This window comes from Acinonyx jubatus, chromosome D2 (genome assembly GCF_027475565.1).
Source record: "Acinonyx jubatus isolate Ajub_Pintada_27869175 chromosome D2, VMU_Ajub_asm_v1.0, whole genome shotgun sequence".
NCBI classification, from domain to species: domain Eukaryota; kingdom Metazoa; phylum Chordata; class Mammalia; order Carnivora; family Felidae; genus Acinonyx; species Acinonyx jubatus.
Window position 1 is genome coordinate 46275148 of NC_069393.1, and position 16803 is coordinate 46291950.

The 16803-nt window shown below is 36.6% G+C and overlaps 1 protein-coding gene across 5 annotated transcripts in view; it reads right to left on the reverse strand.

The window, feature by feature from the left end:
• Nucleotides 1-16803, reverse strand: part of PARG (poly(ADP-ribose) glycohydrolase) — a 130519-nt gene that overhangs the window by 13957 nt on the left and 99759 nt on the right. For all 5 annotated transcript variants that reach the window (XM_053207238.1, XM_053207235.1, XM_053207234.1 and 2 more), the window contains 2 exons: nucleotides 15459-15567; nucleotides 5823-5928 (listed from right to left, as the gene is read on the reverse strand). In XM_053207238.1, the coding sequence (XP_053063213.1) occupies nucleotides 5823-5928; nucleotides 15459-15567 (215 nt within the window). The remainder of the gene's footprint in view (nucleotides 1-5822; nucleotides 5929-15458; nucleotides 15568-16803) is intronic.

Here is a 16803-nt window from a genome sequence, read left to right on the forward strand (position 1 = left end):
AAATGGAAGGAAGAATTGACAAAAACATAATAGAACTTTAGAGTACCACTCAATACCTTCACAAAGCAAGCAGACAAAATTAGAGGGCTACAGGGTCTGAGCTAATAAGTATAGAATCTCATAGACATAGAATAAGTTCTACATCATTCAGAGACATCTTTTCATGTACCAATATAGCATCTACAACAACTGTTATGCCACCAAGAGTAGCTCCAAAAAAAAAATTTTTTTTTAAATAATAGGTAAAAGAGGGGAGCCTGGGTGGCTCAGTTAGTTAAGCATCCAACTTCAGCTCAGGTTATGATCTCGCAGTTCATGGGTTCGAGCCCCACATCAGGCTCTGTGCTGACAGCTAGGGGCCGGGAGCCTGCTTTGGATTCTGTGTCTCCCTCTCTCTCTGCCCCTCCCCCAACTCATGCTCCGTCTCTCTCTCTCTCAAAAATAAATTTTTTTTAAAAAAAGAGGTAAAGAAACCATTTTATTTTTAAACCAACCATTTCAAAATGGTTTTAAATTATCTCCTAAAAATCTCATGGATATCTGGTGGCACCCTTAGAGCAGAGCCCACTTCAGTCTCTAACTGAGATGGGATGAATAAAGCCACAAAAAGAACCTACTTCTAACAATGAAAAAATGCCAAGTAACCTACAGAATCTTACACTCTTCCTGAGTCTACTAGAGAGCTGTGTTGTTGCAAGGCAATCAAAGTATGACAACCCCCTCCAAGAAGATACAAACTATGATCTTTGAAAGAGCACAGGAGACAGAGGTAAGCACCATACAAATGGGTAAGAATAAAACAGCTAAAACTTTAACATAAAATTTAAAAGCCAAGTGTAGACTGGGGGGGGTTACTTTGGAATAATCAGGAGCCCGAGAAATAGAGAGTTCACACTCACTCAAAAGCTCTTTTTCATAGGCTTCCACAGGGTGCTCAGAAAGATGAAGGGCCAGGAGGAGGACAGAGAGAGCCCACATGGTAGCACAGGCACACAGGAGATGACTGGCTGCTGGTGGGCGACAGGCACCAAACCCCTCCCTCTTCCCCATGTCCCTTCTTTTCTACCCTCTAGTTCTAGGGACATGGGCTGCTTTGGGGCAGAAAGTTGTTAGTAAATGTCTGTTGAATGAATGAATATATGAAACATATTATCTTAACAAGTTGTCAGCAGAATGTATAATGAAAACAGTTCAAAATCAAATTGTTGTAAATTGCAATCCTCCTGTATAGTTAGGCAGAAAGCATATTAACAAATATGTAGTCTTATTGCTAATAAAAGAAATAGAAGTTTAAGGATCTGCATATGCCCATGTTTGCTCTCCATGGTTTTTTTAAAAACTATCCTTCCTTCCTTCTTTCTCTATTAAGGTAGGGATAAGCATCTGATGGCTCAAAGAGTCTTCCTGAAAGGTTTGGTAAGACCTAGGGACAGAAAAAGATGGCCAGTCAAGAAAAAGTTAATATTGGCTGTGTCTTTATCTGCTCTCAAAGGGTTTTAGCTTTCCAACTTTTCCAACCTTGTATCATCTCTCATACTCTCAAGTGGACCATAGCTTCTTGATTCCTTTCTATGCACCTGCTCTACCTCCCTAATACCAGGTCATTAGCAAACATCTCTTTATTGGTACTCTCTTCTTTTGGAGATTCATCTAGGATTTAAATGCCCGCTTTGCCCATGTCTACTATGTGACTGATGAGAAAGTGAGCTTATAAAAGAGGAGTTTATAATGTCTTGATGGCTGTTTTTCTTAACTAAGATATAACTGCCATATAAAATTATGTAAGTTTTCAAATATACACTATGATGATTTGGTATTTGTACATATTAAGAAATGATTATCACAATAAGTATAGTTAACACCCATCACCACACAGTTACAAGATTATTCTTACTTGTGATGAGAACTTTCAACATCTACTCTTTAAGCAATTTTCCAATATGCAATACAGTTATTACTAATTATAGTCACAATGTTATACATTATATACCCATGATTTATTCATTTTATAACTGGATGTTTGTACATTCTAATCCCTTTCACCCATTTCACCCACCCCCATACCCCACCTCTGGAAACCACCAATCTGTTCTCTGTATCTATGAGCTAGGTGTTTTGTTTTTGTTTTTAATATTCCACATAAAAGTGAGATATACACTATTTGCCTTTTTCTCTCTCACTTATTTCACTTAACATAAAAATGCCTTCAAGGTCTATCCATGTCGTCAGAAAATTTTTTACTAAGACTTTTTGTTACAGAAACAATATAAGCTTAAAACAGAAAAGTACAAATTAAAAAAAAAATCTATATCACTCACCTAGAGACAACCATAGCTAATCTTTGCACATAAACAGATGAACACAGAGAATCTCAAATTTGTGATATTTTATATTTATCATTTGATTTTCAGAATTGTTTATAATACATATACTATGTATTTCCCCCATTCGGCAGTATTCTAAAAACATACTTCCATGTCGGCAGTTGTATTTCTGCAATAGTTCCAATGTCTACATAATATTTCGTTACATAGATGTATCACAGTATCTTTCTTTTCAAAATCAGTTTCAGTAAACAATTCCCCACTAAAGGATAAATAACTACTTCTAATTTTTATGATTATTCAAGTGAATGAAGGAGAGGGAATTGTCAAAAGGTCACTGTTAAGTTTAAATCTCAATAATGGGGAAAATGAACTATATAATGAAACTCTTTGAATACTATGCTTGGTACTCACCAAGGGGAAACAAAACTGTAATCGGAGAAAAATATTTTTATGCCACAAAGAAAAGAAAGGAAAGGAAGACATTTATAAAGCTTCTCAAATTGTCCATCACAAATGACCAAAGCTTATGGCAGACCTGGTTTTTTGGATTGATGATACGAATCTACTCATTCATTTTACTTCACAGAAAAACAGCAAAATCGTCTGCCATAAGATCAATAAGCCCAGAATGAAAAACAGGTTTCCTCAAATTGAGGATGATAAATAATTTCATAAAACCTAAAAATTCTTTCTTCTATAGATTTTCAAAACACTGAAAATAATAACATGCAGGTTTTGTTTCTGATTATGAAAAAAATGTGGGTGAAAGCCTTTAGAATGAAGGAAAAGATTTCTCTAAGCATGCCACAAATATGTAAACACATAAAAATTAAGTCCACGTGACAACAACCCAACAGGCTGAAATAAATGAAAAAATACCTGCAACATAATATAACAATTAATGATATATATTTTTTTAATTTTATTTTTAAGTAATCTCTACACCCAACATGGGGCTCGAACTCATGACCCCAAGGATCAAGAGTCCCATGCTCTTCTGACTGAACCAGCCAGATGCCCCAATATTTCCTAATATACAAAGAGTTATTACTATCCATTGAAAAGTCAAAACTATTTCCAAAGAGCTAAATGGGCAGAAGAGTGAAAAAAACAATTCACAGAGCAAATAAAAATGGCCAATAAACATATAAAAACTGTTGAACCTCAGAGAAATTTTTAAAATTGAGGGGCGCCTGGGTGGCGCAGTCGATTGAGCGTCCGACTTCAGCCAGGTCATGATCTCGCGGTCCGTGAGTTCGAGCCCCGCGTCAGGCTCTGGGCTGATGGCTCAGAGCCTGGAGCCTGTTTCTGATTCTGTGTCTCCCTCTCTCTCTGCCCCTCCCCCGTTCATGCTCTGTCTCTCTCTGTCCCAAAAATAAATAAACGTTGAAAATTGACAAAAATCCCTTGTTAGTGAGGATTCTTATGCAGGGAAGACAACAGAAATTGATATAACCTTTCAGAAGGATAACTTGCAACAAGTATCAAAATATAAAGTATATATGCCTTTGGGTTATTAATCTCACTTCTAGGAATTAATCCTAAGAAAATAATCATATATAACATATGTAATTATATACTGCAGTATTGCTTATAAGATTAAGAAAATAAACCAACTGTCTATAAAGGGAGAACCAGTGAAATAAATTATGGTAAGTAGAAATACATACAACAGAATACTATATAGCTATTAAAAATGTTGACAGTACATTTACATTTGTATGGTTTTCAAAAAGAAGAGGTCAGAGCATAGACTGGTGTTATGTTATTAATGTCAAATGGTTACACAGATTGTTAATAGGAATATCTGAAAAGATGATCGCCAAAAACGTTAACAATGAACTCTGATGATTTTTACACACTTCATAATATTTTTCTGGATTAAAAAAATAATAAATGTGACATTTTTACAAAGATAACATACTCATAAATAATGACAGACTCAACTATTTTATTCCCAGCGAGGTAGATTTTTATCTATATCTAGTTTGGCTATCAAGGCCAGTTGGCTGTTTTCTGTTTTATTTTATTACTTTATTAACTGTAGTATAACAAAGAATTTAAAAAACCTCGGAATTTCCTGAATGTCTTTGTTATGCTAAGGAGGACTCTGGGTGAGCCCCTACATAGCTACAGGATTGGGATTTTCAGCCACTGACTTCCAGCAAATGGAAGGAGAGTTGAAACTGAGTTCAATAATGGGGCCAATGATTTAATCAACAATACCTATATAATGAGGCCCCAATAAAAACTTTGGACATCGGGATGTCAGGGTCATGAGTTCAAGCCCCATGCTGAGGTGTGCAGCCTACTTAAAAAACAAACAAGCAAAAACACTTTGGACATCAAAGGTCAGTGGAGCTTCTCGTTGGCGAACACACTGATGTATGAGGAGAGAGATGTGCCCTGACACCACAGCGAGAAGGCATGGAAGCTCTGTATTCCCTCACAGATCTCACCCTATGTGTATCCTTTATAATAAAATGTAGTAGCACCTTCCTGAGCTCTATGAGTCATTCTAGTAAATTATCAAATCTGAAGGAGCTTGTGGGAACCTCCTAGATTGGTAGCCAGTTGGTCAGAGATGTAGGTGGCCTGGGGACACCCTGCCCCCAGACTTGCAGCTAGAGTCTGAAGTAGAGGTGGTCTTATGGAGGACTTTGCCCTTAACCTGTGGAATTTGCACTAACTCCAGGTAGTTCATGCCAGGATTGTATTGCAGCACACCTAGTTGACGACAGACCAGTTGGGTTGACACAGAACAGTATCCTTCTTAAGTAATGATACAATACGATTTTCTACGACTGATACTTTTGAGAGTAAAGTAAATGTCATAATTTGGTAAATGGCCAGTAGCTTTGATCAGATTTTGTGATTTTTCTACCATAAACAATAAAATGTAAGAAATGTTTATCCTTCTTGGGTACCCAAGTGGCTCCTTATCTATGTTCTTCATGCAGCTCTCCCAAGCTGTACTCCCACATATGTGCACCTCTACTAAAGCATTCACTACTATATTGCATTTTCTATGCTTCTCTCTCATATGCCAAATTGTGAATTCCAAAGCAGGGACTACATTTTATTCACCTTCGCATTCTCAGAGTCTACCACAGTGCCTACAACATAGCAGATGCCTCACAAGTTTGGTGAATGAGTGAGTCAACGAAATTGCTCTATCAAAATCACTTCTGTGAAGGAAAGTGCTTAACGGGTACTTTGGTTTGAAACTTCATAGTCATTCTGGACTCTTCCATCCCTCTATTCAACTAAATACTGGTCTGGTAGACTAAAGAGATCTTTACAGGGAAATAGCAAATAAAAATAAGTATTCCTTTAAATACAATAAGGAAAAAGAGGATGGTGTCAAATACTGTTTTTCTCTACAATCTTTGTGGTCTCTTATTGTATAAAACAGAACATTAGAAATCCAAGTTTGAAGGACTTTTTCTCTGTAGTCAAAATGCTTATCATTCTTACAACAACTTATTTACTTACCTTTTAATCTAGCATCACCGCCAAAGGCACCACAGCCCCAGTTTCCTGTGGCTACTGCAGAAAGATTCTCTGAAGAAACTCCAGGACGGAGAAATCCACAGTAAGCCTGCAGGATGAAAGAAACATCACAGTGTGTGAGTGACTAGACACTAACAGTATTTCTGACTGATGTACTAAGATCAGTGGCTATTACCAAGCTTATGCTCTATTTTTTCTTTTTCTTTTCTTTTTTTTTTTTAGGGGCCAAACTAGAGGGAAAACAAGAAAATCCTGGGATTATAGAAGAGAGTAAGAAATGATCAATTCTAGTATTTATTTGTTTTCATGCTGGGCCAAAGCCCTTAAACCAATACAGACAAGTCTCAGTTTCTTTGTCTGATTCAAACAAATATAAATGAAAATATCAAAGGTATTTCAAGAACTGATGGGATCCCAATTACAAACTACCAGGAACTGAAGGGAGGAAAGACACTTAACATATAGCTTTATTTGAAGGCTTCTGAACACCATTTTTTCCATTAAGGTAAAGAGTTATCACCACTGTGCTTCCTTAACACTTGCTCTCTCAATTACTGGGACTTAAAGACTAGTAACTGTGTATGGGATTCCTATACCTGGTTATAAAATAATCTTTAAGGTCCCCTCTAGCTCCAAGATTCTCTGGTTTCAGCTCTGCTTTAAGCTAGAATATTTTAACATTCGCTAGTCACTTTGAGAAAAGTATGATCTATCCTGAGGACACTGGCTAAGTCTTACTTAGAGGAACATTTAATTTTGTACATGAGAAGACTGCAGTTTAAGCCCCAAAGGTGTAGATTTCCATTTCTTTGCTGCCAGCCTAGTTGGTCTTTCTCAGTTTTCTGAAACTATCAGACTATATTAAGAGGTTTAATGTAATAGCAAAGCAAATCTCCCCTGGGTTCTCTAAAGTAGCAAACAAAGCCTAAAATATAGCTTATGTATAATAGTAAATAAAATAAAAAGAATGATCTGTGACAAATGTTCCTAGAGAAAAACCAAGGATAAAGAAAGATGCTTCCATGAAACCCACACATAGAAATATAGTAAATTGCTCTCTGAAGTTTCCACAAAGGTATAAAAATTTATTTTACACACTGTCTGGATAGATTAACAAGGCTATTCCTTCCACCCCCTCCTAGGCTGTAAATCCTGACAGATATTAATTATAAGTTGGTACCAGACCATTATTCAATGCTGTGGTACAGAGCTTACACTAGAACTCACAAATTACCTGTATAATCAGATGCATGGAGCTTCTGAAAATCTCTTTCAGATCAAAAATACCAAGAGCTCAGGTTTGTTTGGGGTTTTTTGCAGGTTCTTAAAAGACAGAGTCTCTGCCTTTATGCCAAAGGGGGAGAAAAGACTCTGTCAGAATACACATAACTTTGCCGCTTGCTTCCCTGTCAAATTCTCTTCAACAGGCCTACATGAATGAAGATGATGATTTCTTAGCCTCCTGTTAGTGCCGCCTCTCTTTTACACTGTCAGAATGGCTTTAGTCTCTTCCTATTGCCATCTCTACATATCTGGGCTGACTCCTCTTTAATGAGCAAACATACCTTGGTGAAACCAGAGCCTAACAACAGAGAATTTGAAATATTTATATTATTAGAAGAAAAGTCTAATGTAAAGTGCTAACCAATTGTGCTAAAAAAAACCCCCAAAACTCCACAACTATCTTGAAAAATGGCCATAACAAAAACAAACTATAAAACTGAAATTAACCGGCATTTCGTGTTTTAAGCAAAACAAATCAAATAATACTTTAAAAAGTTAATCAGAAATTAAAAGATATAAAACAATTCAGAGTACTTAGGTACAAAGAGTAACTATTTCAGGTGCGTGGGTGGCTCAACTAGTTGGTTGAGTGTCCGACTTTAGCTCAGGTCATGATCTTGTGGTTCATGGGTTCAAGCCCTGTGTAGGGCTCTACACTGACACCGCAGAGTCTGGAGCCTGCTTTGGATTCTGTGTCTCCCTCTCTCTCTGCATCTCCCCTGTTCATGCTCTGTCTCTGTCTCTCAAAAATAAACATTAGGGCGCTTGGGTGGCTTAGTCGGTTAAGTGTTTGACTTCAGCTCAGGTCCTGATCTCACCTTTTGTAAGTTGGAGCCCAGCATCAGGCTCTGCACTGACAGTTCAGAGCCTGGAGCCTGCTTAAGATTCTGTGTCTCCCTCTCTCTCTCTGCCCCGCCCCTGCTCACACACACACACACACACACACACACACACTCTCTCTCTCTCTCTCTCTCTCTCTCTCTCAAAAATAAACATTAAGAAAAACTTTTAAAAATAAACGTTAAAAACTTTAAAAAAGAATATTTATAGTGATTAAATGCAAAATTCTTTTATTCTGTTTAAACCAAGTATTTCCAAGGTCAGACATAAGAGAGAAGCAGCAAGCTCTTCTAAGTCTCCTTTAGAGGAACAACCCATACTTCTCCCTTCTGCAGTAAGGAGAAATATCCCTCAAATGCTAGAGACCAGAGCAGGGTCACTAATCACGGAATCATTTACTTTTACAGCAGTAATGAGCCCCTACAGTAACAAATAAAGATCAGATAAGAATAGAGACCTCAAAAGAGTGGAGTTGCCAAGTTCTTACTTCAGAGGGAAAGGTACTAGGAGTTCTCAAGAGCTCCATGCTGGCAACAAATACATCCCTCCCCCCCCACACTCACCGCCAGAGAACTTGAGGCAATTTATCAGAGCAGTAAGAATAAAAAGAAAGCCAGCTCAAACTCTATAGTCACATCCTGACCATAATCACTAATGACAGCTATTTATTTTTTATTAATAAACAACTTTAAAGGGAAAAAGAGGAAGCATTCATACCTTAGGACAATAAGTAGAGAATACCAAAGAACACTCATCTCAGAATGAGTTTTGATGGGAAGGGAAGAAGAGAAGGAAGACAAAGGTAATTCTAGTATCCTGAAGGATACAATGGGGAGCTTTGAGAAAAGCAAGAGGCAGGAAGAAAATACTGGTACCTAGAGGTAAAAACTAGAGCCCAGCCAGAAAGTGATGAGATAAATACAGAGATATAGGATGGAAGCAAAGAAAGTGAAAAATAAAACCAAGAAAACAGTTGTAAAAACCTACAGGCCCAGAACTGGACCTGGGAAACAGATGGTACTCAAGGGAATAGTCACAAAAATCCATGCACACACATGCATGAGCACAGAGCTCAGGCTTCAACATCAAGTTTAGCAGGCTCAAGTAGATAAAATTAAACTATGTCTTTCATTATAATGGAAATAGATTATACTGTTAGCTAGAGTAATAATTTACAATTATTATTCCCAAAGAGTCATTTATTTGGAGACAATCTACCACTAGTCTAACTTAAATTAATACACAGTTGGTACCACTGCTGATTTTCTGAGGTCTTGTAATATTGTGATCTCTTAAAAACAAACATAATATAAAAAGATCCTTAAGAATCTTGTGGAAGAAAATAAAATATTATTAATCAAGAGTCTTAAAATTGTCCTTAGGGGGGTGTCTGGCTGGCTCAGTCAGTACAGCATGAGACTCTTGATCTCAGGGTTGTGAGTTCAAACCCCACGTTGGGCATGGAGCCTATTTTTAAAAAAAATTATCCTTAGATTAAGTAATAACGATTTTGCAAAATTTTCATCTTTTGTAAATTTCTTTTGTTATTTGATTAAATAACAAAGAGGTTTATTACTACATTACGTGTAATGAGAAAAACTTGGGACTACCAAGTTATTCAAAAATAGTAGTTCAATTGTAGTACACCAATCCAACCAGTTTTATGGCCATTAAACAAATTATTATGACGATATTAGAAAATGCGAAAAATATTTACAATATATAGTTGAATAGGTAAAATACAAAGTTATAGGCAACTTTTGAATACATTTTTATGAAACTATTCATGTGGAAGGACGTACAAAAATGAAAACAACTATTTGAAAGGTAGGATCACGAATGACTTTTTTCTCCACAAAATAATTGGGGGAACCTGGGTAGCTTGATCCTGGCTCAGGTCAACAGATCGAGGCCCCTGTGTTGGGCTCTGCACTGACAGCACAGAGCCTGCCTGGTATTTTCTCTCTCTCTCTCTTTCTCTCTCTCTCTGTCCCTCCCCGACTTGTGCACAAGCATGCATTCTCTCTCTCAAAATAAATAAATAAATGTTAATTGTAACATTACTAGATAGACTAAATAAAATGAAAGAATTATGCAGACCTTAGTTTCCTTATGTGTGAAATCAAAGATTGGATTAGGTTATCTATGATTACTCTGATTCTTTATATTAAGAGATTTAAGAAAAACCTCACTAAAAATGACACATTTGGGGCTAATATTTCTGAAAAGTAAAGTGACACATACAACTGACCCTTGGACAAGGTGGGTTTGAATTGCATGGTCCACTTACATGCAGATTTTTTTGATAAGTACACTAAAGTATTGCAAATGTATTTTTCTCTTATGACTTTCTAAATAACATTTTTTCTCTAGCTTATTTTATTTTAAGAATACAGTATATAATACATAAAACATACAATCTACGTGTTAATTAACTCCTTATGCTGTCAGTAAGGCTTCCAGTCAATAGTAGGCTATTAATAGTTAAGTTTTGGGGGAGTCAAAAGTTATATGTAGATTTTCAGCTATACAGAGGATTGGCACCCCCAATTTCTGAGTTGTTCAAGAGTCAACTGTACTTAAGAAAATATTATTAATGATCAGATGTTGAACTCCTCCTCCAGTTTAACACTCTCTCAACTGGGCTATCTAGGCTACCCCAGATGTTGAACTTAGAAATACCAGCATCTAGGGGCACCTAGGTGGCTCAGTGGGTTGTGACCAACTTCAGCTCAGGTTATGATCTCAGGGCTCATGGATTCAAGCCTCATGTCTGGTTTTGCGCTGACAGCGTGGAGCCTTCAACGGACTCTCTGTTTCCCTCTCTCTCCCTGCCCCTCTTCCACTTGCTTCTCTCTTTCTCTCTCAAAAATAAATAAACATTAAAAAAAAAAAAAAAAAGAAATACCAGCAGCCAGTATTGAATGGTTTTGTTAATTAAGCTCTGGTTTAATAACAACCTCTTTCCAAATTTGTTGATGGGTAATAACAAAAAAATCCATAAACAAAATGATTTTAAAAAGGGTAAATGGTGGTGATTTCCTGTTGGGTGGTCTGTTTGCTTCGTTCAATTTCTGATCCAGAAACCTCTACGAAATGTATTCATTACTTAATATTACTTGAATGAGTCTAACATGGCTAAATACAACTTTTCACAGATGATTTCTTTCTTCCCTTGCTGAGCTATATGCCACTTTTGCAAGCTAGAGTCATAAATCCTTCCAACTACAAAGATAATTTTCCTCTACAGTGTCACCCAGCTGATCCCTCACAGAATTAAACACTGCTTCACAGTATCAGTTAAATAAAAGACAACAGACTCTTCCTTTTAAAAACCAACTCTGCTTGCAGGTCACGACGTAGGTCCAATAGGACAGGTGGAGCCTAGACGGAGCAAACTGTTTCCAAAGGGAATAAAGCACTTTGTGGGATTGCCCTTTCAGTTTGACCTGATGACTAATGCCTAAAAGTAGCAAAAGAGCCCACAGAATTCAGAGATCCACATTGAATTCTGATGGTGAAAACTGGTCTTACGCTCTGTTGCTTCCTAGATAAAATGAGTTTTCTGTTCCTGCCCACTTTCTCTCTGGCATGAAAAAAAGTTGAACTGTACAAGTCACCTTTAGAGTAATTTAATACAGACTCTTCTGCTTTAAACCCAAGTTTATCAAACACAGCAAGGTATAAATCACTTAATATTCTCTCCAAGTTGTGTTGTCAGTTTATGTAAAACTCTGCCGCCATACTAAAATTCGTAACTCTATTTTAATAGGTAAATGTAACCAATAAATGATGGAATGCTTTTATTTAGAAGACCCAAAGCTATTTGAATTAGTTCTCTCACTTGCCAATGACATTTAACAAAATCATTTACTGCTTTCTTTTTTTCCAGTGAAAGAATTAGAAAACTAATTCTCAGGGGCACCTGGGTGGCTCAGTCAGTTAAGTGTCTGACTCTCGATTTTGGCTTAGGTCATGATCTCACAGTTTTGTGAATTCGAGCCCAGCTTTGGGCTCTGCACTGACAGTGTGGAGCCTGCCTGGGATTCTCCCTCTCTCTCTCTGCTCCTCCCCCACTGTGTGCGCACAGATCTCTTTCTCTCAAAATAAATAAATAAACTTAAAAAGAAAGAAAGAAAACTCAATCTTGGCTAAAAGAGAAAATGTTTTGGAATACAGCAGTGAATGAAAGAACATATATTTATCAAGTGCCTTCCTGTGTGCCAGGCCCTGAACTAGGTGCTTGTTCAATGTTAGCCCATGTGCTAATGAGCTTACTCTACACCTGTGCTATTTTCTTGTCTTAGAGAATTTAATAAATAGGCTGGTGGGGGGAAAGCCTTCAAAGTTCCTTTAAAAAGTATATCAAACAATAAAGGATACGGAGAAAAGCAATCAACTAGAAGCTTGCTCGCTGTTTAGGATTGTGATTTTAAGAGAAGAAAGAGGTAACCAAGGACATATATGCTTGCAGGAGATTGTTAACGAAATGCAGAGAATATTCTCAGTGATTTAAGATGGAAATAGGTAAAAAGTCTGGAAAGAGACCTAGTTATAGTAATATCTATGTGAAAGGAGTTACATTTTTAAAAAGTGGTTTGAAGTCAGGGGAACCTGGATTCAAGTCCTGACTTCATCACTGCCCAGCTGTGTGACGTGAGGCAAGTTATTCAACTTCTTGAGGCTCTGTTTATGATCTGTAAACTGGAGACAAGAAGAGTATCTACACTTCCCTGGGTGGTTAGGATTAAATCAGACATCAAATTTAAAGTGCTAAGTAGAGTGCCTAGCATGTCATATGCAATCATTTAATGTTAGCTATTATTTTCACTATTGCTATTTGTATAATTAAAAATTTTTTCCACCACTATTTGACCGCAAAGAACCTTTTATGAACTATAAATTAGACTTACTTGCATACTGATATAACAATGGCAGGTTGAAACAGAGAACTACATACTATCAATCCATCTGCTTCATATGATTTCATCTATTCCATACTTGAATGGAAAGTAGACTTAGAGGCTTTATCTGGCACATGAAGAATATTTAGGAAATATCTATGAATGTGTAACATTTTCAGTGATATAAGATAATGTAATTATATCTAAAAAGTTTATCTTAAAAAACTGTGTTAGTAATTTCTAAGAAGTTTAATGACTCACCAACTAATGCATTTAACAAATATTTTTGAGAAGTTCTCATAAGCAAGGCAGTGCGCTTGGGACTGACTGATTTGAGTTAAATAAAACGTCTTCTGTTGCCAGGTTAAAGGCTCATTCTTTTTGTATGAAGTGAGTTTCCTAAGGACTCTACATTCTACAAATACTTATACCTAACTTAACCTATTCACATACACCAAGGTTTCATATCTTTAACTTTCTGCTGTCTTTGAGGAGAGGCAAAAAGGTTAGTGCTATATAAACAAGTAAATGTAGAGAATACCAATTGGCCATGGGTAATTAAAAAAGATTTATTTATGCCCAGGATTATTTTTTAAAACTATATTTGCAGATAATTTCTAAATGTGAACAATCTAGCTCCAACAAAAAAGTATTTGTGAGAATATAAATTTTTATCCATAAGAATATAAATTTTTATCCTTTAAATTTTTGTTAATGTATGATTATGGTTAAACACATTCCCTTTACACATATTTCTTTTCCAAACTACCTACTGCTTACATAAATGTCTTCTATTATCAGTGACCATGACCATCTGACAAATTCATATGTGTTTAATAAGGAAGGAATATCTGATGAAAATCTAAAGATAAATCTCATTCCACTTGATATGCTATATAATAAAAATATCATGTATTTGGAAACAGGAATTTGGAATAGTGAAAGGCTTACATTTAAAATGTGCCGAACATAATAAAAGATATTTTGTTCTAGAATCTCTGACTTTCAGAATCAGGTAAAGGAGAGAAATTATACCTGCTGATATACCAAACAACAGTCTTTCTGCATAGGTTTTCTGAGAAATTACTTTAAAAAAAGAAAAAATATATACACGTGATTATCAGTTACCTAAGTTTAACTTTGGAAGATAGTGCATTTACTTACTCTTCAAAAAAAAATTTAAACATTTTTTTAAGTTTATTTATTTGAGAGACAGAGAGAGAGAGAGAGAGAGAGAGAACACATGCGCAAACGGGAGCAAGAAGGGGAGGACAAAGAGAGAGGGAGAGAGAGAAAATCCCAAGCAGGCCCTGCACTGCTAGTGCAGAGCCAGACTTGGGGGCTCGGTCCCACAAACAATGAGATCATGACCTGAGTGAAACCAAGAATTCGGCACTTAATGAACTGGGCCACCCAGTCGCCCCTACTCTTCAAAATTTTTAAGAGATCCCTTTGAGAACTGTAAACATTAAAATAACCTAATAGATTATGTATGAGAAAACATTCAACAATTAGACTCTCAAGTAGATCAGAACACAAGATAATAAATGTATTTACACTCAAAATATATACCAATTTGTAAGAGTAGTAAAAGCCGCTGTGGATTATTTGGTTGTTTACTTTACTAACTATAAGAAGGGCAAGGTGTTTGAGCTAGGATAAGCAGAGTACCACAGAGAGGCCATTTCTGTGGTAAGACCAGGCAGAAACTGTGACGAGGATATACTTAATGCCAGAAGTGCCAGTCCCGGGGCACTCCCAATCCCCTTGCAATGGTACACTCAGTCTGCTGTCATAATCAAAAGTCTATGTAGGGACTGGCAATGTGTAGCCATTCAAAACCACAGATCTCATTATCTTAACAAACAATCTCATAACAATGTGAGTTAAACAATGGTTTTCAGAATTGGGTCAGTTTCCTTGGCTGTTAATTTGAGGATCTAAAATTATCAATTATTTTGGTAAAGCCCTAAATCTAGAGAATAGAATCAGTACTCTACTGTATGATAAGAGTTTATTTATATGGTTAACAGAAGTGAAAATCTGAATAATAGGTATGGCTCATTTTCATATTTCTGTAATACAATTAGACAAATGATTGTAGTAGACAGCACTGAACATCAGAGAAAATCACAGATTCTATCATAAATATGTCAAATTATCTAATCAATAAACAGTTTACAAGTGAATCTTACCTATAATAAAACTTAACTTTAAGGCTTATCTGCATCAATCCTAACAGCATACCTTTGCAGAGACATCATTGAAAGGTATGAAAAAAATTTTTAGCACTCATTCACTTCTATATGGTTTTAAAATAATAATGTTCCAAAGCAAGTAAAAGTACTTGATGAGCTAAATGCATGTGTGGGGCTCAATATCAAGCAACAGTCTATCTGGCATCAGTAATCAAGCAATTACGAAATGGAAAGTACATCTTGTACAAGCTGACAGACCCATTAAATCAGGAGAGCTGTGGGCAGACATACTGACACTGCAAGAATTACCAGAAAGCATTAATTTCAGCATTAATAAAATGGCAGTAAATAGATGACAGTTGCCAGATGAACTAAGAAATGAGGTTACTGGCCTTGTTAAGCTCGCGTCTGATTTTCTCAGGCACAAACTGGTCGAGGTAGCGTCTGAAGTGAAGGGCATCAATGGCGACGATTTCGGTGCCACGCCGCTGCCAGGCGTCCCTGGGGCAGGATGAAAGGGGCAAGATGACTAAGGAAAGACACTCACAAGATATAACCCTTGTGAGGCCGGGTTTCTGAGAATTTGGCAGGGTTAAAATATTAAAAATAAACCAACAAACCAGTAGCCATAGGTCTCAGCAAAAGAGGAGGGCAGAAAACACCATTTTATTCTTAGATTTCAAGACATTCACATTATAGACTGTTAGGCATTAAACGGTAACATGAAAAATTATCAAGAGATGACAAACATGACCTATTGTAAACAGGTACATCATTTACAGTGAGTCTCAGAAGTTAAAGGATTTAGGGGCCACACAAAAGGAACTTAGCTCTTGATTTTCCTCTAAGACTAATGAGACATCATTTGTATCTTGACTAACGCCAAAAAAAGAAAAAAAAAAAAAGGTCAAAAAGCTCATTTCTCTTTGGCTTTCAAAGACCTACTTTTTGGGGCTTGGGTTTATAACATTGCCATGTATCACTATCATCCAAAACATAACCCCAAGAAGTCAAATGTTACAAAAAATGTGTACTGTGCACAACTGCAGACAGTGCAAAACTATTTTTAAAAAGACAAACACAGTAAAGCAGACAGTAACACATTGCCTGTGGAAATAAGGACTGGGTGAGATGATTTTGGAAACGTGAAATTCCAAATATTCCAATATTCTCTTTACAGACTTACATAAATTGACATGCCAAGCAACTTTTTCATGCTGAAGAATGGCAACAGAAACCTTCATGTTAGTCCGTAAGTAATTATCAGCAATTAAACATCCACATAATTGTTGCAACCAAATATTTTAATCAAAACAACGAGAGAGAGACCAGGGGTTGGATTTGAGATATTACGAAGAATAAGTTTGCAAGGGTAGGTGGGCAACAGCTGATTCTGAAACAATGGCTCTTTTTCATACATACACTCACTCACACACACACACACACACACACACACACACACACACACACACACTTACTTTCAGGCACCATTTCTTTCTTTTTTCTTCCTTTCTCGAAATTTTTATTTAAATTCCAGTTAGTTAATATACAATATAATATTAGTTTCAGGTGATTCATTAGTTACAAACATCACCCAGTGCTCATCACAACAGCCCTCCTTAATCCCCATCACATATTTAACCCATCCCCCCACGCATTTCCCCTCCAGTAACCCTCAGTTTGTACTCTATAGTTAAGAGTCTGTTTCTTGGCTTGCCTCTCCCATCCCTCCCACCA